Raw genomic sequence first — 23,808 nt, 5'->3', positions numbered from 1 at the left:
GAGGTTATAAGCATGTTTGGTTGGTGGTAGGTGAAGCAGATGGAATATAAATGTTTCTGCTTTTTTCTTTGCCATTTTTTTGTCATTTTTCCTACTTATAGTGGCATCGTAGCCCACATCCTGGTGTTGTAATATTTTGTATATTAGAATATTGTACTTATTAATATTCATAGTACGAACGTAAGAAGAGGAACAAGCTGAAAATTTTTCCAACTTTTTTTTTTTTTTTTTGAAAGGTAGGCACTACTAGGCTTTCCACTAGACTGTCATCACATTTTCTGGTAAGGTTTCATTAGATAACTTCTGAAGCAACAGATGGTAGTGTGTGGTTTTGGTAAGTATTTCCTGAGCTTAGTTGTTGCGTGTATAAAGGTATCCCCTTTTTAGCGCTTAATGTCTTGATCCCATATGGGCCCTGACTGTGGTATATTGATTGTGGAATTATGGCAGGTTTGATGGAGAAAGGACAATGAAGTGTATTTTCCCACAGCTTGTCATGATCATCCTTGCTAATGCTATGCCCTAAGTGTAAATTAGATCTTCTCTTGAACCGTTCAAACAAGGCAGAACTTGTTTAGAATTTTTGTTTCCACACTCATCTTTTCTTCAAAGTGGCTCCTGACTTTCCCTTAAGTTAAAGGAACTCTGATTTTGATCAATTCATACACTTTGGTGGTTAACATTTTCTTCTTCAAACCATACAAATCCTGTAGTATAATTGTCTTTTACTGATTAACTTTTGAACTTCAAAATTTAAACACTTTTATTGTCAGGTATTTCATAAAGCTTAAATCTGTTGCATTAAGAGTTACAGCTTTAGCATGTAGCACTTGACTGTGGCACTTAGATATAAACCTTTAAACTATGAAATTTCAATACACAATTTTAAAGCCAGTCATTCAAATGCAAAATTTATACCCATCTTGGTAACCACTGTGTTACAACTTGGCATCAGGGTGGCAGATTTATCATTATTGAATAAAACACTTTCTCTACTAAGTTTAATGTCATTACCTTCAGAATCAATTTTGTGAATAAATCATTGAAAATTATTTACTTATTGTGACTCATTCATTTATCTTTGTACCTTTTCTTTTTATTTTTAAGCTGTACATATCATCAGTGAATGTCTGGTCATGTTATTCCCACCATTTTTATTGTTTTGTTTTTCTCTCCTCTCTTGAACTGCATGTGTTCTTAGACCGTCCAGTACTAATTATATCATAAAATGCATTCTTCCACATCACATTTTCTATATCTCCTCCATGTGATGTGTTTTAAGAGTAGATAGATAGGTAGGTAGCAGGTAGAAAAATAGAGAGAGAAATGGGTTAGAAGGTTGAGAAGTCTGCATATAAAGGTTTGTCTCTTGATACGATAGTTATCAATAGTTGAGTAACAGACAAAAATATGACCAAAGCCTTATGTACAGTATTTTTATGGTTTCTAATGTATTGATTGGTACCAGAGTTGGACAAGAAAATGAATACCTTAGTGTCATATGGAAACAATTGATCCTGTCCAACATAAACTTTGGTTGGCCTGCCTAGTCACTGACCCTGTGAAAAACAAATATAACAAAGCTGCAGACTATACAAAACAGAGAACTCTGTACAGACACTGGTTGCTTAGCAACCACAGACTTGCAGCAGTAAAGCAAATATCCCCAGTACAATCCCATATAGATATGCAGAGCACTGTTCTTTGCTGTGGCATGAGATGAGTCTCTCTCTCTCCTAGATTTGCCACCTATAGGACCTTGCAACCCTCAGGTATTTGATAAATATTTAAACATGTTAATATTTGCAAATTGATATCAAGATCATGTTTACAAGGTGCAGACTAAAATGTATTTTTATTTATTTCAGTAAGTAACTACACAGTATACATTTGCAATAAATATGATGCAGTTAAAGGCAAGAAAGTTATTCAGCTTTATTTGAAACTTGAAAAGCACATTAAAGCATTGATAAAGATCATATGTTAACATACAGAAATTATATATATTTGAACATCACAGCAGACTGACTTCAGTGCATGGAAAACATTGAATATCCTTTGAAAATCAGTGGCTAACATGGTGTTGTACTTTCTCTGTCAGCTTGTTTATCTTGGGCTGAACATCAATGGCCAGGGTACAGTGCAGGTCATTCTGCAGGTTAAGATGAGATCTTGATTTAGTCTTGATGATTACTTGACTTGAAATCCCTGCCTCTTGTTGTTAAGGAGTTAGAAAGGGAAGCAGGGTTTTCCCCATGAGACAACAGATTTACCCTGCAATGGTGTCCATAACTATGACATTGAAACTGTAGCAAATTTCTTCTGTAATTTTCTTTGAAGGTCAATGAGTTCTTGCAGGAGTTGTTCAATATCATTTTTAGTTACAGTGACATCTAAATCAAATGTATTTCTTATCCAGATGTGCTTATGGATATAAGCATTTATGGGCAAGTACCTGTCTATCTTGGTTTGTAATTTTTCCTAATGTACCTTGAAATTTTTAACTATATCTTTGATATATACACACCCCCTCCCAAACATACGTACAAGCTCCGTTCTAACTGACTGGTCAGATCTTGAAATGCACGAGTTGGACATTTGTTAATATGGCATGTAGAATTCGTATACCTGTACAGCATTATTTTATCCTACTCCGTTTCTATTATGATTATCTTGCTTTTTTAACCAGCTTGTTATATGATTCTGTAGTTTCTTTTTACCTTTTATTTATGATTCTTATGTTCATATTTTATTTGTATTTTGTAATTTATATTTTTTTGAGGTGTGTATAGATAGTCGTAAGTCACTTAGTTGTAAGTAGGGGAGAGCTTGTATGTATGTCTATTTGTGTATATGTATATGTGTGAGTGGAGTGTTAGGTAAAAGTATGGTGTTGGAACATTTGACTGGAACATTAGATAGACACAGGTAGTAGTTAATAGGAACATTTAGGTAGGAACCTTTGGAAATACTGCTCTAGAGTTGCCCTCTGCCAGTGGCCTGTTAAGGGTATGGCACTAAAGGCTTAGAAGCAGCACTGGAGTTTAGTTATGAGCCAGCACTTCAGTGGCTGTCAAGTTGCACTTCTCTGACCTATATGTGGACAGCTGGCTTTCTGTCCAGAGACATACAAAATCTTGTCACACATAACATGACAGCAGGTTACTCACACAATTCATTCTTCATAACTCTAGATTTTCCTGCATTGAACCCTGTACCCTAGCCCTACCTTTTGGCCAAATGGTTGGAGCAATAGAGTGAAGTGGTTGGTAGGAACATTATGCTGAAACATTAAGTAGAATTCTAATGGTAGTAAACATGAACATTAGGCATGATCATTTGTTAGAAGCAGTAGGTAGTAGTTGGTTGAAGCCTTTAAAAACACTGTGCTAGAGTTGCACTTTGTCAGTGGCCTATTTAAGACGAGGCACCAAAGGCTAAGTTATGGCACCAGAATTCACCCCTTTTGGAGACTTTTGCCATGGCCACCCCTTTGAGGGAGTTCCTAGAGGGAACAGGCATCAGATATACAGACAAATAAATACATAAATATTCCTTGCTGCCAATTATAGCCTATGCTTGGTGTGACTGGTCCGTAGGAGTGTTGTTTGACTCTGATGATCCAGATACAAACACATAGGGGCAAAGCCACTTTAATTCTGAAAAAGGTTTGTTAGTAACTGGAAAATGCCAATGCAGTGAGGATGCATGAGTCATTACAAAGGAAATTTGTACTTCGATGTACCTCAAGGAATGGTACAAGTTTCATCACTTTGTGATCATATTAGACTAATACTTCAACACTCTTTGTGATCATATTAGACTTGGTTGAGTGAATAAAAGAGCATAATAAGATGCTCTGCAGATGACCTGAGATGATGTAAAACAGTGGAAATTTGTTAGACCAAGAAAAAATGGAGATACGGAGATTATATACAAATGGGTAGAAGTGTACCTAATGGAGTTTTATGAAAAGAATTTTGAGCAAACAAGTTATAAGGAAATGATATTTCAGTGCCTCAGAGAGGCCCTTCTGGAAAAGAAATAGTGAAGTCAGCATCAATAATTTGGGAATTATTATGATCGAAAAGCTTGAATTTAAGGAAGACGTTGATGACAATGCTTCCTAACCTAATGAGGAGTGGCATGATTGTGAGAACATGTGCAACAAGAGAGAAAATTATGATGAAAATTTTTGAACCATTTTCAAGTAAATTTCAGTAATCTTTTTCTTTCTTTTTTTTTAAACTATTTGCCGTTTCCCGCATTAGCAAGGTAGCGTTAAGAACAGAGGACTGGGCCTTTTTTGGAATATCAGTAATGTAACATCTTATTTTTCACCAGTGAAGCAGACGGAAATAAACAAGATAGAATACAGAAACACACTACAATCAGTGGTTTGGAGCATAATAACTTCCACAGAAGAGTAAAAGAACTGGAACTATACAGACAAGAACAAAAAGAAAGATATATGTCTGGAAACAAAGAGAAGGCATAAAGTGCCATGGACTAAACCTGAAAGCATCCCAGTAAGGAAGATACAGAATCTAGTATAAATCATAAAAATGTTTAAGTACGTCAATGGCTGGTGAGGAAGTTGAATGTTTAATTGAATTCCTTGAGGTCTGTTTGCAGTGCATTACACATGACAAGTAGAGAATGGATGTGGGCAATTGTGGCAGTCAAGTATAAAGAAGTTGACGGCATGGAGAAAGTAAGAAACATGTATGGAAGGACAACAGAAACATTAAAAACATAACTCATGATTGAAAACAAAACTGGACGAACCTGAAATAATCAGAAACGAGTGGTGAATGCTAGCACTAGCATCATAGCAAAGTCTTCTAGTAGGTAATTGTAGATGGAGGCACTCCTCCCCTTTTCTCCTTCATTTTGTTACACATCCTCTAAGTTGGTTTTCTTTTGGTTCTCTCTTTTTGTCCCGGCCATTTCATCACACTCTAGTTAACTCCCAAAGTCAGACTGTGCTTATTGCCACATTTCTTTTTTAGAATCATCATTTTTTCTGAAATCAATGTTTCATAGCATGTCCTACCCAATCATTACATTTTCCACATGTGCACCCTCTTGATTTCTTTTGTATTCAGGTGTACAAGGCAAACATTCAGACAGCATTGTTGGGGCTACAGTGCCATGTTGGTCCCATGTTTGCCTTAACTGACATACTCTTCCACTTTCTCATCCTTAATGTGTCCAGGGCCTTAAACCCCCTCTACCACCCAGTGACATTTTCACAACCACCAGGGTTCCATCCACTGCCAGGTACTTCAAGCTCTCCATTCCCTTCACATCATCCCCAATCAGACTTGCATTAAAACCAACATAACTACCTTCTGCTTTCTGTTACCTGAATTTTTTAAACATTAACTCTCAACTTTCTCTATTTTTCAAACTCTGCCACCAGCTTCATGTTTTTGTGTGTAATAGTTAAGGCCTTGATATTTTTTTTTAAGTTTATGATATGAATAAAGGGTATCATACACATTAATGCAGTTTATATGAATATTTTTTTTAAGTACTTACAGAGTTGTTTCAATTTAAGGTACTAAGTGTTAGTGTGGATGAGGAAAACATTATCCCATACATCACTAATGTGTTACAAAATCCTGACCTGGCACTAAGAATTGCAACGAGGAATAATCTAGCTGGTGCAGAAGATCTGTTTGTTCGCAAATTCAACACACTTTTTCAGGTAAGTAAATTGACCAGACTTTATTTTGTAATTTCTTCCTTTGTAGGTAACATGATTTCTGCCGAGCTTTCCAAGTGTACTGTACACTTAAATGTATCATATATGTGTGTATATGTGATGCATTTTTAAGAAATGAGAAATTTCACTGCAAGTTCTGAAGATGTGTGCAGATGAACTAGACAAATCCCTGTTTATACATCCTTGGTGGAGTCCATGATGTTTGTATAGTGGTTATGATTGTTCACTTAGGAAGAAAATTAGCTTGGCTAAGCCAAGCATTGTTAACTGTGTGTTCTTCTTGGTCTCACTCCTTCCTTTGCTTGTACCACACCCAACATGGGGAAAAATCCAGCTCTCTTGATCAGACTATGGTTTCTGGCATTACCCACCGTCATTCCTTCCTTAATCAAACTTCTTCACAGGGTTGTGTCAGGAAGAATTGAGCAATGGTTTTGGATGTATATGTTTGAAACCAGCTTCTGATCATTATGTAATCCAATCCCTGTTGGATGGTGATGAAACTAAGAAAAACATGTACAAAGAGTAATTTGTGGACACTTGTTGCTTTGGTATAGCTTTTGCTGTTTTTCAGTGCAGTGTGTACTAACGCTTTAAGTTGTGTGTAAAAAACTTTTTTATTGAAGTAATTGTGTATTTTTGTTTTCTTTTTCAGAATGGACAGTATAGTGAAGCTGCAAAAGTTGCAGCTAATGCTCCAAAAGGTGTCCTTCGTACCCCACAGACTATCCAGAGATTCCAGCAAGTGCCTGCTCAGCCTGGGCAGACATCACCTCTTCTCCAATACTTTGGGATCCTTCTTGATCAGTCTCACCTTAATAAGTTTGAATCCCTTGAACTTTGTAGACCAGTTTTGGCACAGGGTCGTAAAAACCTGCTGGAAAAATGGCTGAAAGAAGACAAATTAGAGTGTTCAGAGGAACTAGGTGATCTTGTAAAACAAGCAGATCCCACTTTAGCACTCTCTGTTTATTTAAGAGCAAATGTACCCAACAAGGTGATTCAGTGCTTTGCCGAGACTGGTCAGTTCCAAAAGATTGTGCTTTATGCTAAGAAAGTAGGATATACCCCAGACTATATATTCTTGTTAAGAAATGTAATGCGTGTCAATCCAGATCAAGGTCTGACTTTTGCTCAGATGTTAGTTCAAGATGATGAACCAATGGCTGATGTCAACCAAATTGTGGATATTTTCTTGGAGTCTAATCTAATTCAGCAGTGTACAGCTTTCTTGCTTGATGCCCTAAAGAATAATCGTCCCACTGAAGGACCCTTGCAGACGCGCTTGTTGGAGATGAACCTCATGTCGGCACCACAAGTTGCGGATGCAATTCTTGGCAACCAGATGTTTACCCATTATGACCGGGCACACATTGCTCAACTATGTGAGAAGGCAGGTCTACTGCAACGTGCCTTGGAACATTATACAGACATGTACGATATTAAGAGGGCAGTGGTTCACACACAGTTGTTGAACCCAGAGTGGCTTGTGAATTATTTTGGCTCCTTATCTGTTGAGGACTCATTGGAGTGTTTGAAAGCAATGCTTACTGCAAATCTTCGTCAAAATCTCCAGATTGTGGTTCAGGCAAGTATTCAGTCATGTTTTTGTTTTTTGTTTTAGTATTGATATTCTACCATGAGTAAATTTATTCATGTTTATATGTTTGTTGATTTATTCATGATTATATGTTTAAGTTAATGAATTAATTGAAACTCCTAGGCAAATAAAGTTCAAATTATGAGTTGGTAATTTTTTTAAACTATTGATTAATTGCAGATAGCTACCAAGTATCATGAGCAGCTGACAACCAATGCACTGATTGATCTGTTTGAGTCATTCAAATCATTTGAAGGTCTCTTCTATTTTCTGGGATCTATTGTTAACTTCTCACAAGAACCAGAAGTTCACTTTAAGTATATTCAAGCAGCATGTAAAACTGGACAGATTAAGGAGGTAAGTTTTACAGTTAGCCATACGAAGCACAGTTTTTTATATATTTGTGTATATATATATATATATATATATTTTTTTTTTTTTTTTTTTTTTTATACTTTGTCGCTGTCTCCCGCGTTTGCGAGGTAGCGCGAGGAAACAGACGAAAGAAATGGCCCAACCCCCATACACACGTACATACACACGTCCACACACGCAAATATACATACCTACACAGCTTTCCATGGTTTACCCCAGACGCTTCACATGCCTTGATTCAATCCACTGACAGCACGTCAACCCCTGTATACCACATCGCTCCAATTCACTCTATTCCTTGCCCTTCTTTCACCCTCCTGCATGTTCAGGCCCCGATCACACAAAATCTTTTTCACTCCATCTTTCCACCTCCAATTTGGTCTCCCTCTTCTCCTCGTTCCCTCCACCTCCGACACATATATCCTCTTGGTCAATCTTTCCTCACTCATTCTCTCCATGTGCCCAAACCATTTCAAAACACCCTCTTCTGCTCTCTCAACCACGCTCTTTTTATTTCCACACATCTCTCTTACCCTTACGTTACTTACTCGATCAAACCACCTCACACCACACATTGTCCTCAAACATCTCATTTCCAGCACATCCATCCTCCTGCGCACAACTCTATCCATAGCCCACGCCTCGCAACCATACAACATTGTTGGAACCACTATTCCTTCAAACATACCCATTTTTGCTTTCCGAGATAATGTTCTCGACTTCCACACATTTTTCAAGGCTCCCAAAATTTTCGCCCCCTCCCCCACCCTATGATCCACTTCCGCTTCCATGGTTCCATCCGCTGACAGATCCACTCCCAGATATCTAAAACACTTCACTTCCTCCAGTTTTTCTCCATTCAAACTCACCTCCCAATTGACTTGACCCTCAACCCTACTGTACCTAATAACCTTGCTCTTATTCACATTTACTCTTAACTTTCTTCTTCCACACACTTTACCAAACTCAGTCACCAGCTTCTGCAGTTTCTCACATGAATCAGCCACCAGCGCTGTATCATCAGCGAACAACAACTGACTCACTTCCCAATCTCTCTCATCCCCAACAGACTTCATACTTGCCCCTCTTTCCAGGACTCTTGCATTTACCTCCCTAACAACCCCATCCATAAACAAATTAAACAACCATGGAGACATCACACACCCCTGCCGCAAACCTACATTCACTGAGAACCAATCACTTTCCTCTCTTCCTACACGTACACATGCCTTACATCCTCGATAAAAACTTTTCACTGCTTCTAACAACTTGCCTCCCACACCATATATTCTTAATACCTTCCACAGAGCATCTCTATCAACTCTATCATATGCCTTCTCCAGATCCATAAATGCTACATACAAATCCATTTGCTTTTCTAAGTATTTCTCACATACATTCTTCAAAGCAAACACCTGATCCACACATCCTCTACCACTTCTGAAACCGCACTGCTCTTCCCCAATCTGATGCTCTGTACATGCCTTCACCCTCTCAATCAATACCCTCCCATATAGTTTACCAGGAATACTCAACAAACTTATACCTCTGTAATTTGAGCACTCACTCTTATCCCCTTTGCCTTTGTACAATGGCACTATGCACGCATTCCGCCAATCCTCAGGCACCTCACCATGAGTCATACATACATTAAATAACCTTACCAACCAGTCAACAATACAGTCACCCCCTTTTTTAATAAATTCCACTGCAATACCATCCAAACCTGCTGCCTTGCCGGCTTTCATCTTCCGCAAAGCTTTTACTACCTCTTCTCTGTTTACCAAATCATTTTCCCTAACCCTCTCACTTTGCACACCACCACGACCAAAACACCCTATATCTGCCACTCTGTCATCAGACACATTCAACAAACCTTCAAAATACTCATTCCATCTCCTTCTCACATCACCACTACTTGTTATCACCTCCCCATTTACGCCCTTCACTGAAGTTCCCATTTGCTCCCTTGTCTTACGCACCCTATTTACCTCCTTCCAGAACATCTTTTTATTCTCCCTAAAATTTACTGATAGTCTCTCACCCCAACTCTCATTTGCCCTTTTTTTCACCTCTTGCACCTTTCTCTTGACCTCCTGTCTCTTTCTTTTATACTTCTCCCACTCAATTGCATTTTTTCCCTGCAAAAATATATAATATATATATAATATATAATATATATATATATATATATATATATATATATATATAATATATATATATATTATCCTTGGGGATAGGGGAGAAAGAATACTTCCCACGTATTCCCTGCGTGTCGTAGAAGGCGACTAAAAGGGGAGGGAGCGGGGAGCTGGAAATCCTCCCCTCTCGTTTTTTTTTTTTAATTTTCCAAAAGAAGGAACAGAGAATTGGGCCAGGTGAGGGTATTCCCTCAAAGGCCCAGTCCTCTTCTTAACGCTACCTTGCTAATGCGGGAAATGGCGAACAGTTTGAAAGAAAGAAAAGAATATATATATATGTATTTATATTTATTTTTATTATACTTTGTTGCTGTCTCCCGCTTTAGCGAGGTAGCGCAAGGAAGCAGATGAAAGAATGGCCCAACCCACCCACATACACATCCACACACAGCACATATACATACCTATACATCTCAATGTATACATATATATACACACACAGACATATACATATATACACATGTACGTAATTCATACTGTCTGCCCTTATTCATTCCCGTCGCCACCCCACCGCACATGAAATGACAACCCCCTCCTCCTGCATGTGCGCGAGGTAGTGCTAGGAAAAGACAACAAAGGCCACATTCGTTCACACTCAGTCTCTAGATGTCATGTATAATATATGTACATATAAACCTTGCTGGAAGGGTGGGGATGTGAGTGGATGAAGGCAGCAAGTATAAATGTGTACATCTGTATATATGTATATATGTGGGTGATTGGTCCATTCTTCGTCTGTTTCCATGCACTACCTCACTGACACGGGAAACAGTGGTTAAGTATGATAATAATAATTTATGATAATGTAGATATATGTGTACATGAGTGGGTGGGCCATTTTTCGTCTGTTTCCTGGCTCTATCTCGCTGACACAGGAGACAGCGATTATGTATGATAGATTTTTTCATATATATTTGCCATTTCCCACGTTAGCAAGGTAGCATTAAGAACAGATGACTCAGCACTAAGAGGGAAAATCCTCACATGGCCCCCTTCTGTTCTCTCTCTCTCTCTCTCTCTCTCTCTCTCTCTCTCTCTCTCTCTTTTGAAAAGTAAAAACTGGAGGGGATATTATTATTGATTTATTATACTTGATCGCTGTTTCCTGCCTCAACGTGGTAGCACCAGGAAACAGACGAATGGCCTATCCACATAAATATACATAAGGGCCCATACATACCCATATACACACATATACATATCAACAAATACACATACACAGACATATACATATATACACGTGTAGATATTGATGCTTGCTTGCCTTCATCCATTCCTGTTGCCACCCCGCCACACAGGAAATAACATCACCATTTATTTATACTTGCATTAAGCACTAGGCCTTGAATAGTTTTGTAGGTAATGGTATCTTATTTTTTTTTATGTTTTCAGTTAGTTGCCTTATGTCAGATTAACTTTATTGGTTTATTGTTTAGGAATGTTGAAGAGCCACCATTGAAGGAAAATGATGATGCTCATAATTGGAGTCTAATTTATTGTGTTCTCTTTAGAAAGATGTTGGTAAAAGTGAGTTTTTTGAGAGGTGGCTGATTGTTAGTAATTGTGCACCTCTAGAAGATGGATCACAGAGAGAGGCAAGTGTTTTGGGAGCAGCTCTTTGAGAGTCTGTAGTTTCGATGCACAAGATAGGGGATTAATGATGGTTGATTTTAATGTGAGTAACGTGGCATTTGAGGGTGTAATTAGGGGGCATAGGGTATTCAGTGATGTGAATGGAAATGGAATAGCTTGTGGAGGTATGTTTTTGTTTTTCCCCATAAGCTCATCATAAGTGATCACTCTGACCCATGCATATTCTTTCTGTCCATCCTAAGTATCCATTTTAACTATATGATTTAGTGTTCTTGAGAGAGATATATATTGTGGTCGCAGCCATCTGTTTTATTTAGCATGTAAAATGTTTTGAGTTTAGCCAGTAGTTGTTAAGCTTTGTATTCATGTGATTGAATTGCTTATTTGTATATATTTAGAATGAGAATAATATTTTACTATGCATTTGATGATTCACATAATAATAACTTGATCATTTATATGCTTGGAATATGTATGACAGAAATGGATTTTAAATGACCAGATTTCTTCTAAAGAATTTGTAGCATTCTGTACTCAATGTTGCAATTAGCATGCAAAGTTCTTCAAGTAACTCTTCTGTTAATGGAAAATCCTTTTAGCTACTTAAGCCGAATCCTTTACTGAAGGTTAGCTTATGCATAATGTTAACATCTGTAAGTAAGTAGGGAATTAAATGGCAACAAATGTGATTTTTTAATTTGAACTAATTTCCCCAGGTTGAGAGAATATGTCGTGAGTCCAATTGCTACAACCCTGAACGTGTGAAGAACTTCTTGAAGGAGGCAAAACTGACTGATCAGTTGCCTCTTATCATTGTCTGTGACCGTTTTGACTTTGTCCATGATTTGGTGCTATACCTCTATCGCAATAATTTGCAAAAATATATTGAAATATATGTGCAAAAGGTAAGAGTTTGATTTTGTGATATTCAGAGTTTGAGAATAGTTTATGAAACTTTTGAGTTATTGAGTGTGATAGCTCTTTGAAAATGGAGTGGTGCATTAGAAGTTGATTGCACTAATTGAAAATTTAAGAAGCAGGAAATTTGGATTATTTTTTAAGTTTTATGTCTCTTCCCACCATCAAAGTAGGGAGGTAAATCTAGGTTGTTTTTAAACAATTTGATGACCATATATTAACAATTTAACCGTTTCATGTTCAGCCGGTTAACTGTTTCACGTTGGAGAATGATCATCATGTGCTTTAGAATCTTGCATATTGTTTTGGTAGGCTTACAAAGGAAATAGCAGCTATCTGTATTTCATTGGTGTGGAAAAAGCATTGTATCTTGTAGGGATTTTGTTACAAATCGAGGAAATTTTGTAGAGCATTAAGACAAAGTTGAACTTTTGATAGATAAATTGGTTATATTTCAGACTGTTTGTGTAATTAAACAGGGATAGTATATATGACATTTGAAGCATTTACAGAGTAAGGGTGAAATGTAAGCAGGGTGATTAGTTGGAACTTTAAAGGTGAAATTTTTTCATTTTAGCTCTTCCTACCACTTTTTACTCGCATTTACTTTGGGTGGATCAGATGCATATAACCACCTTGCTTGCTCACCTCAATCCTCATATAATGTAGGTTGGATTAGGTGCATATAACCACTTTGCTCCCTTACCTTTGTTATTACTCTTTGGTTGTCTGTGTTAGAGTTGCTTTCTGCTAGTGGCCTGTTAAGGGTGAGGCACTAAAGGCCAAGAAGTGGCTCTGGAGTTCACTAGTTATGGAAACCATTGCCTTGGCCACTCCTTTGAGGGATTTCCAATTGGGAACATGCATGAGATATAGATAGGAAGGTCTTCATTTAAAAGTATAGGTACAGATATAATAGTTGTTTGATATATTGTTGTGTAACAAGGACTGATTTAGATTACACAAGTTTTGTGAAACATAGTCACTCAATTAAAAAAGTAAGATATGGTTAATCTGTCTATTTATTTATATCTCTGACACCAGTCCCTTCTTGGAACTTCCTCAAGTGAATGGCCACAGACAAACAGTTTCCATAACTGTTTAACTCCTGAGCCGCTTCTTAACCTTTAGTGCCTCGCCCTTAACAAGCCACTGGCAGAGGACAACTAGAGCACAGTATTTTTCTGAGGCTCCTGCCTAATTTATCTACCTAATATTTTTTATTAATGTTACAGCCTACTACTTCTTCCTGATGCTCTTAGCTAATGCCCTTACCCTCTACTTCTACCTAATTTTGTCTTCCTAAGTCTCATGTCTTGACATTCTTACCTATTACTTTTATCTGTTGCTCCCAGCATTTTTCCAAAAGGCAGGGCTATTACATAGCACTTATCACAGGAAAATCAGCTTTGCAAAGAATGACAAGGAGAGATTTATGGTTATATGGATTAATTGGGATAAGACAAGACTAATTGAGATGGATGATAAGAGGTTAGTTAGAATATTAAGAAACTGATAAGGAGACAAAGCAAGTGTGAAATGAATATATGAATAACTGTTATCTGAATATGGGAGAGAATAGATACAAAAATGAAAATGAAAATAAGCACATGCTTCACAAAGTATCAGATGACTTCATGTTATGTGATTTCCTTTAAAGTGAAATGATTTATTGAGAGAATAGAAACTAGGAATTAACAAGTTGAAAGGACAGAGTAAGCGATTATTATAAATAAAGGACATTTCAGTATAGAGGAGTATGTATTTTAGGTAAAGGACATTTCAATATAGAGGAGTAGATGTTTAATGATATTGAAGAATAGAATAATAACTAAAGCTATCCATCTGCATAAGAGGAAGAATAGTAGAATTTTAGAGGCACAAAATAGCCTTTGATAGATTCCACATATGTTATTTTAAACTGCATATCTACAGGTGAATCCATCCCGCTTACCTGTTGTTGTAGGAGGTCTCCTTGATGTTGATTGTGCTGAAGATGTAATAAAACAGCTCATCATGGTTGTCCGTGGCCAGTTCTCAACAGATGAATTAGTTGAAGAGGTAAGTATTTGCGATAAGTTATAGTTACGGTCTGCTACTACTATTTATTCCAGGAATAGCATTTCAACTTCTGTATAATGCTGAAGCTTTGGTTTCAGTGCATTATGCATGACAGCTAGAGATTAGAAGTGTGTATTTATCTTCACCACTGTAAATCTTGAAGCCCATTTGCTTTTTGACAGCTTTTATTAAATGTCTGTGGGTCTTTATCTTCACCACTGCAAATCTTGAAGCTCATTTGCCTTTTGACAGCTATTTTGAAACCATTATATCCTATTTCTTGTCTTTCCCTCTGTATTTGTTACTGTAGAAGTTGTTGAGGTTTGTGAAGTTCCCACAATTATATCCTGGTTTTTTTCTTGCACCACCACTGCTTTTTCAATGTCCTCATTTAGCACACAGTCAAACTTGAGCATTACATGATTACCTTTTCCATTTGATGAATTGTATATAATATTCTCAATATCCCAGTGTAGTAATGGTGTATGAGATCCTGTCATCCTGGTTTGGCCAATGACATGTCGATATGTATACTCGAATATTTGTCACTACGGCTTTGTTATCTTACCCCAGTCTGTCTCTATATAATTGATATCCCCCACAATTTACAGTCCTCTACTGTCTCTTAGAAGTGTGTTTTATAGCTTCATATAATATCCTGATTGTTCTTACACGGTTATCATTGTATACTTGTTTTGAAGTGTTGCGTTTTTTGTAGGATTATATAATCGATAGCATTATGCACTTTTTCTGTTCAGTCACGTCTCCTGCTATGTATTGTTTGAATGGGCTATCCCCCCTTCCCCCCAATTTACAGTCCTCTACTGTCTCTTAGAAGTAAGTGTTTTATAGCTTCATATAATATCCTGATTGTTCTTATTCAGTTATCATTGTATATTTGTTTTGAATTGTTGCATTTTTGTAGGATTATATAATCAATAGCATTATGCAGTTTTTCTGTTCAGTCATGTCTCCTGCTATGTATTGTTTGAATGTGCTATCCCCCACTATTTCTTGAAACAAAAGGCTATCTTTAGGAAGATTCTTGCATAGTCCGATGTTATGGCTTCCTGGATTTTATCTTTACATCACAGAATGAATTATTCACTCCGCATCATACTTAAGCAACTTCAAAGTTGTGATCATCACCATTTACAACTTTCCATGAGCCAGTTTATGGCTTATTCCCTCACTTTGTAGCTCAGCTGTATTGTCTCTGATGCCATATCCCCCCCCCCTTCTGACCTTATCTATTAATTCTCTATGCTTCTTTGAAGTACAGTGACCCATCTTGAAAAGTATATTCTAATTTGTTTAATGTACATTTTGAATAGCTTACTGAAATTTTCCCTATCCATGGACTGAAAATGCAGTATTGATATTTGTCTGCAGACAATTCATCTCGACATATTTTCTGGTGTTCTGGTGACAGTTTAGGTACCTTGTCAACACCTAGGTCCCTCTTTTACACATACCTGTAGCTTTATCTTTGCTGGATTGTATTTATATCAAAGCTTTCTTTTTCTGTGTGTAATGTTCATTTTCTTAGCATTAGTTTGTGTTCATTTTTATAAGTTTTGTGTTAAACTAATTCTACAATTTGTGCAAGTCTCTTTGTATGTTTCAGGTGTCCTCTTCATTCTCAGCTTCTTTCATTATTCTTGGCGTCACTCTTGAAGGTATTCAGGCATGAAGCTGATTTTTTGGTATACCTGGCTGCGTATCTATGTCTCTGATGCCTTTTCCTTCTGGGAACTCCTATCAAGGGGGGTAGCCACGGCAAAAGAGTTTCCACGTATCCCCTCCTTACATACCACCTTCACATTCTTCCCTTATGTCTTGCCCTTCAGTACTCTTTTGGGAATTCCCTTTTATTCATTTTCACAGATCATGAATGGCAGTGGTCCCAAGCTGAAGCCTATCATCATGCCACTAATGACCTCACCGTGTTATTGAGAAGGCTTTTCTGACATGCATCTTTGGTTCCCTTCTTTTATGAAAAATTTCTGTCTTGCCGAAAAATCAAATTCCTTTGTCAGTGTACTTTATGGTTCAATATCAGATGCCTCCTTGGGGAAAAAAAAAATGCATAACATTTCCAGAACCCATGTTTCATATCACTTAAGGAGTTTTGTGTGTGTGTGTTGACCATACAGGGATAGCATTAATGCTGATTTTAGATTTTGTGTGAGACATGTATTATGATTTTTCCAATTATTAATTCTGAAAATTTGTCAATGATTGATTCAGGTTGAAAAAAGGAATCGCTTGAAGCTCTTGTTAACTTGGTTGGAGTCACGTATCCATGAAGGCGTCACTGAATCAGCTACCCATGATGCCATTGCCAAAATATACATTGATTCCAACAACAATCCTGAAAGGTTCCTGCGTGAAAACCAGCATTATGACAGCAAAGTTGTGGGTATGTTTTATATTTTCTCATGTTTTCATTTTTAAGCTTTTGGCTTCATTACCTGGTTTTGTTTCACCTTGAATGCTTTACCTGGAATTCGTTTACTACACTAGTTCCCATAGCCATTATTGGTTTTAATTTTTTTCTGACATTTAATGTAAATTGCATAAGACATTTCATTTGAAGATACCAGTGGAATGATTCAATGTAGTATGCACTGGAAGCATTTTATGTGAGAGTAGGTGTGCATTGAGTCTTTGTGCTTAATGAATCAACCTTGTATGCAATACAAAATGTATGATTGTGGAAGTTCATATTTCATTTTAACACGGGATATTGATGAAGTGTATACATGTTAACGAAGAGGTTGTATCCATGCAATTCACTTTATGGAATTGGGAATGAAGTTGATCTTTAGTCAGGTTAGTTATGTAATGATGCAAACTTGTATCATTATCCTGATAATACTTCAGTGTAGTGGCCTTCACAGTGAGAATCTTTTGTAGTCATATTCAACATGAATCGACTTTTGTATATGTATAATGTACCTAGCGGGTCTTTTCCTAGTTCGTTAAATTTTTGTGGCTACATTACTTTTTGTCATTCTCCAAATGTGCAACTGTTTTGTGCATCAAAAATTTCCATTTTGGTGTCTTTTTGTCTGTGAACTCCCTCCTGATTGTTTGAACTGTATTGCTGCACTTCAGTTCATTAGTCGATTTGCTGCTTAAGATATTTTGCATTTAGATGAGTGTCATGATTAATTTGAAACATTCCGGAAGTAAGAATTGATATATATAAACTTTGTATATTTTTCCTTTACATGACTCTTGTCAACTTCCTGTTTTCCATCAACCATCTGTACTGAACTTTACTCTGTGATATTTAAAGTTGTCCAGAGCTCTCTCTCTCTCTCTCTCTCTCTCTCTCTCTCTCTCTCTCTCTCTCTCTCAAAACATGCAGGCAGATAAGTCTTATCTATTTCATTTATTCCCTGGGGATAGGGGAGAAAGAATACCTCCCACGTATTCCCTGCGTGTCGTAGAAGGCGACTAAAAGGGAAGGGAGCGGGGGGCTGGAAATCCTCCCCTCTCGTTTTTTTTTTTTTTTTTTTAATTTTTCCAAAAGAAGGAACAGAGAAGAGGTCCAGGTGAGGATATTCCCTCAAAGGCCCAGTCCTCTGTTCTTAACGCTACCTCGCTATCGCGGGAAATAGCGAATAGTATGAAAAAAAAAAAAATTTCATTTTCAGCAGCATACTCCGACATACATCATTAAAGCAGCTTTCCTTTGTATCCAATTGTATCCAGTTCAGCTAGCAGCACCTCATCTGCAAAAATCTGTTTGGGGAAATTTCATTGTTTTCCCTCGATTTGATATTGCACTGCTATTGCCCCAACTAACTGTACTGACAGTGATGCATTGTTTTCCCTTAATAATTATACTGCTGTTGTACCAGTTCACTCTATGAACAAAGGTACATCCTAGCCAGAGGTAACTTTCATTCATGGCGTAACAAGCTTTTGCAGTCAAGAGTTCGGGAACGTGTGATATTTTTTTACTTTTGATCGCCGTTTCCCGTATTAGCAAGTTAGCGCCCGGATCATAGGAAGCATGCTGCATCTGCTCACATCCATTCTTTAGGAGTAATGCACTGAAACCACAACTCCATCCATTGATAGCATGTGAACCCTGTATACTACATCATTCCAATTCACTCTATCCTGAGCATCCCTTTCACCCTTCCGCATGTCCAGACCCTAATCACTCAAGATAATTTACCTTACATCTTTCCACCTCCAGTTTCGTCTCCTTGTTCCCTCCACTTCTGACGCATGTATCCTCTTTGTATATTTTTCCTCACTCGTTTTCTCCTTACATTCAAACTATTTCAGCTCTCAGCCATTCTCTTTTTATTACTACACATGTCCTTACTTAATGAAACCACCACATACCACATATTGTCCTCAGGTATTTGATTTCCACCACATTCACCATCTTTAGCACAACCTAACCGAAAGCCCATGTCTCACATCCACATAATATTGTAGGGACTACTATACCATCAAACATACCCAATCTATCTTTATCTCTGTTGCTGGTTCCAATTGGAACTCCCTCAAAGGGGTTGCTACTGCAACAGTCTCCATAACTAAAGAAACTCAAGTGCTGCCTTTTATCCTTTAGTGCCTCACCCTTAACAGGCCACTGGCAGAGGGCAAGCCTAAATATTTTCAGAGGCTCCTACATAATGTTCCTCCCTAATGCTCCTGCCTAATGTTCCAACCTACTACTACTACCTACTCCTACAACCTAATGTTCTTACCTACTACTGTTATCTGTTGCTCATACCATTTCACCAAAAGGCAGTTCTAGTGCAAAGTGCTCACTGCAGGGAGATTAGTAGTTGCGAAGATTGAGTTATGTAGGTTAATTGTTGTCAAGTGTTGTATATAACAAGGAGGAATTTTATATTTGTGGACAGAATGCCAGCAGGCTACATGTAGGTAAGGCAGAAAGAACTCTTAAGGTGGCAACTCACTCATGGTGTAATCTCGAGCAGGTATTGTGTGGTAACACCTATGCTCTATGTATACATGCTTAAAGAAATCAATTGTAATGGTTGGACAGGTTGCTCTTATTGGCTTGAAGGTGTCAAACTATTTACATTTGGAGAATATTTTACATTTATCTTAATCTCTGGTTTGGACTGGGGTTCTTGGTTGATAATCTGTACTCATAACATGCTTTCTGGTACTAATAGCATCTCTCATCACCAGGGAAATATTGTGAGAAGCGAGATCCCCATCTTGCCTGCATTGCTTATGAACGTGGCCAGTGTGACAGAGAACTGATCAATGTTTGCAATGAAAACTCCCTCTTCAAATCTGAGGCACGATATCTTGTAAGACGACGGGACCCTGAATTGTGGGCTGAAGTTCTCCAGGAGTCCAATCAGTACAGGAGACAACTCATAGACCAGGTAGTAAATCATTTTGGCATGTGATTTATTAGAATGATATTTAGGACGTGAACGAACATTCATCCACCAAGGGTTTGCTGTTCACATGGGGAATGAGGAAAGGATTTATATGAAACTGTAAGATTTGTAAATAAACTTTTTGTACATCTTATGCATTCCTAGCTATATCATATCAAGTGAGAACATATTATCTTTGATGTCTTTAGGCTGTAAGTATTTATTTTATTTTGTGTTTTTAAGGTTGTCCAAACTGCACTCTCAGAAACCCAGGATCCAGAAGATATATCTGTCACTGTGAAAGCTTTTATGACTGCTGACTTGCCCAATGAACTCATTGAACTCCTTGAGAAGATTGTGCTTGATAATTCTGCTTTCAGTGATCACAGGTTTGTATTGTGAGATATGAGCCTTATGCTGTTGATTAATAAATTTGTAATGAATCTTAAAGATGATAGTTTTCATAATGGAAGTTATTGTATTTGCTTTGCATAGAAAAGCTTCTAATCACATTGTGTTTGTTTAGCCAAGTTGTATTTATATTTTCAGAAACCTGCAAAATTTGCTCATCCTAACGGCTATAAAGGCTGATCACACACGTGTCATGGACTATATTACCCGCTTAGACAACTATGATGCTCCTGATATTGCCAACATTGCCATTGGTAACCAGCTTTATGAGGAAGCATTTGCTATATTTAAGAAGTTTGATGTAAACACATCAGCCATTCAGGTAAGATACTGTTCCTTAGCTAGTTCCTACAAAGTAGAGGTCGATCTTTAACAACTGTATTGATATCATTGATACCTACTTTCATTCTGGTTTATATGTTTAGGCTCATTTTCCTAACTTTTATGTGACTAGAATTAAGCTTCACACTTTTTCCCCCAGTCGGACTGTATGAATGTGGGTATTTTAGACTTCTTAGTCTTTTTTTAAACAAATCTGATTTTTTCATATTGCTGCTGTGATAGGGCTGATTTTAGGTATATGCATGCAACTGCCTTACTTCTTGGACTCTTCTTTAGATTTGTCCCAAGAATTCGTAAGGATGTTGTAAATGTTGGAACTGCCACCAAAGTTGCAGTCTGCTATGGTTATCTTTTATCTCTAGGCTAAAACTAAAGTGCATTTAGAAAATTGTACCCAACGGTGCTTAATCAGATGATGATGTAATCATTTGCAAGTACAGTACAGTAAGAACAGATTAATCACTGTTATTAGTTGCGAATTTATGAGCCTAAGGAAAATTATGAAAAAATTTATATCACGGAGGATAAGGGAGAAAGAATACTTCCCACTCATTCCATGCATGTCATAGAAGGTGACTAAAAGGATGAGAGCAGGGGGCTGGAAATCTTCCCCTCCTGTTTTACTTTTCCAAAAGAAGGAACAGAGAAGGGGGCCAAGTGAGGATTTTTCCCTCTAAGGTTCGGTCAACTGTTCTTGACACTACCTCACTAATGAGGGAAATGGCAGGTATGTATGGGGGGGAAATAATGTATCCCTTAGGAGGTGGGAGAAAATGCTGCCCATGTTTCACCTGCTCATCTCAGGTGACTAAGAGGGGCAGGAGTGGAGGGCCAGATGAATTTTTTCCTGTAAGGCTTATTCATCTGGTTTGGATACAACCTTACTCATGCCAGATTAGGGAACAAGTATGAAAGAAAGAAAGATCAATTGTTTTGAGATAGATTTTATGTAAATAGACTCAATACATGAATCCTCGCCCAACAGGTTTTGATTGAACACATAGCTAACTTGGACCGAGCATATGAGTTTGCTGAACGTTGCAATGAAAGTGCAGTATGGAGTCAGTTGGCAAAGGCTCAGCTCCAACAGTCTTTGGTTAAAGAAGCTATAGACTCGTTCATCAAAGCTGATGATCCCACTGCTTACATTGACGTTGTTGACACAGCTCACAGGACAGGTTAGTGTTTGGGTATATGCATTGTGTATTGATATTTAGTTATACTGAAAAAGTTCTGTGAATTGTCTAGGACACTTCAAATTTATATAAAGCCTTTCTTTCCCATTCATAGGTCACTGGGAAGACTTAGTTCGATACTTGGTCATGGCACGTAGAAAGGCTCGGGAGTCATATGTTGAGAGTGAACTTTGCTATGCATATGCCAAGACAAATAGGCTGGCAGATCTGGAGGAATTTATTGCTGCTCCAAATCATGCTGATATTCAGAAGGTGAGCATTTTAATTTTGTAGGTACAAACACCATAATTCTGCACATATACTTTTATATACAGTGCATTCCCAAGAGCTTGGCATTTTTAAAGTGCTAAGGTTTACACAATATGAGGTGTATGATTTTCGTACACTTGAGGTGTGTCAAATGTAGCATCACAGGCTATTGATATATGTTTATGTACATGGATATAAAAGATAAAAGGGGAGATGCTTGGTGGATGAATGAAATTAGAAATATTGTTGGAGAGGAAAAAGTGCTAATTGTAGATTGTTCAAATGGAATGTGCCAGTGGAAGTTCAGCAGGGAAGTGATATGTTAAGCTGCTGATAGAGGAAAGCAAAGAAACAGAAGAGGAGATTTTAGAAGAAAGTTGAGTTAAATGTTTAGGGAAAACAAGAAATTGGACTGGAAGGAGATGGAAAAGGGAATTAGATCTAGTACTGGAAGTGTAATGTGAGAGGTAAGGAAGGGGAGTTTCAGAATCTAAAAGAGGAAGTGGAAGAAGGATGGGAAGACTGCTTTGAAGGACTGATGAATGTGAGTTTAGGTGAAGCAGCAGTTGTTCCGTGCATGGGTATGGAGGATGGAAGGAAAAGGATACAAGTGCTGGTACCTTTAGCAAGAAGGGCTGTAACGAGGGCAATAATGAGGTTGAAGGTAAGAAAGGCACATGGCGTGGGTGGGTTTATGGCTGAAATGTTAAAGTATGGAGGAGAAATTGGTGCATTCGATATGTAAATTAGCATGGAAGCAGAATGTTGTGCTTTAGGTTTGAGTAAGAAGTATTGTCCCTTTATTCAAAGGAAAAGGTGCTAAGGATGTATGTATCAGGTATTGGGAAATAAGCCTGTTAAGTATACCATGAAAAGTGCATGCAAAAGTTAATTGTTTATTGATAGTGATGGAAGTGACTAAATGCAGAATAAATGAAGAGCAGGGGGATTTCAAAAAGGTGAGGGTTGTGTGGATCAGATTTTTGTGTTGAGAATAACTGAGGAAAGTATGTAGGGAAAGGCAAGAAGCTGTATGTAGCTTTTATGGATCTGGAGAGAGGGTATGGTAAATTCAAGAAGAATGCTTTATGGGATGTGTTAAGGATATATTGGGTAGGGGGACAGTGTTGGATGGTATGAAAGCCGTCTATAGAGGAGAAAATGCATGTGGAAGAGTTGGTAGATATTATGCAAAAGTTTAATCATACATCTGTGTGGCAGGTCTGTGTGATCGTCACAGTGGCTTTTTAACATATACATAAATTGAGTAATAAGTGACATGAAAGCAAAACTAGGGAAAGTGGGTGTAGAGATGGAGTATGCTGGTGAGGTATGGTGGCTAGTGGCAATCCTATTTGCAGATGAAACTGTCTGTTGTTGAGAGTGAAGAGGAGTTACATGAATTTGTGTTTTATGATCTGTGTAAGCATAGGAGATTGAAGGTAAATGTTTAAAAGGAAAGTAATGAGTAAGATCAGAAAGTGTACCAAATTGTGTTATAGATATGGTGTGTGAAAGACAGGAGGAGCTGACAGAATTTGAATATTTAGGAGCTTAAATTTGGTGTGATGAAAGGATTGATAAGGGTGAGAGCAGCACAGGATATAAGGGTCTTTGGGTTTCTTGATTGAATCATAAGGGGTAGAGGTGTAAGTATGGAAGCGAAAAAAGGATCAAGGGACAGCATAGTCCTCATGTCCGTGACCTATGCAGCCAAAACATGGATACGAGATGAGGT

The 23,808-nt window shown here is 37.7% G+C and overlaps 1 protein-coding gene across 1 annotated transcript in view; it reads left to right on the top strand.

Annotated features, from left to right (window-relative positions):
* Window positions 1-23,808, top strand: part of Chc (clathrin heavy chain) — a 59,970-nt gene that overhangs the window by 24,716 nt on the left and 11,446 nt on the right. The window contains exons 8-18 of the mRNA XM_071682007.1: window positions 5,564-5,713; window positions 6,387-7,319; window positions 7,512-7,688; window positions 12,217-12,405; window positions 14,354-14,479; window positions 16,730-16,901; window positions 19,673-19,875; window positions 20,116-20,261; window positions 20,422-20,605; window positions 21,611-21,803; window positions 21,916-22,073. Of these exons, the coding sequence (XP_071538108.1) occupies window positions 5,564-5,713; window positions 6,387-7,319; window positions 7,512-7,688; window positions 12,217-12,405; window positions 14,354-14,479; window positions 16,730-16,901; window positions 19,673-19,875; window positions 20,116-20,261; window positions 20,422-20,605; window positions 21,611-21,803; window positions 21,916-22,073 (2,631 nt within the window). The remainder of the gene's footprint in view (window positions 1-5,563; window positions 5,714-6,386; window positions 7,320-7,511; window positions 7,689-12,216; window positions 12,406-14,353; window positions 14,480-16,729; window positions 16,902-19,672; window positions 19,876-20,115; window positions 20,262-20,421; window positions 20,606-21,610; window positions 21,804-21,915; window positions 22,074-23,808) is intronic.

The sequence above is a fragment of the Panulirus ornatus genome, chromosome 33 (assembly GCF_036320965.1).
Source record: "Panulirus ornatus isolate Po-2019 chromosome 33, ASM3632096v1, whole genome shotgun sequence".
Lineage (NCBI taxonomy): Eukaryota > Metazoa > Arthropoda > Malacostraca > Decapoda > Palinuridae > Panulirus > Panulirus ornatus.
Note: the sequence above shows the minus strand (reverse complement) of the source record. Positions and strands in the feature narration are given on the sequence as shown.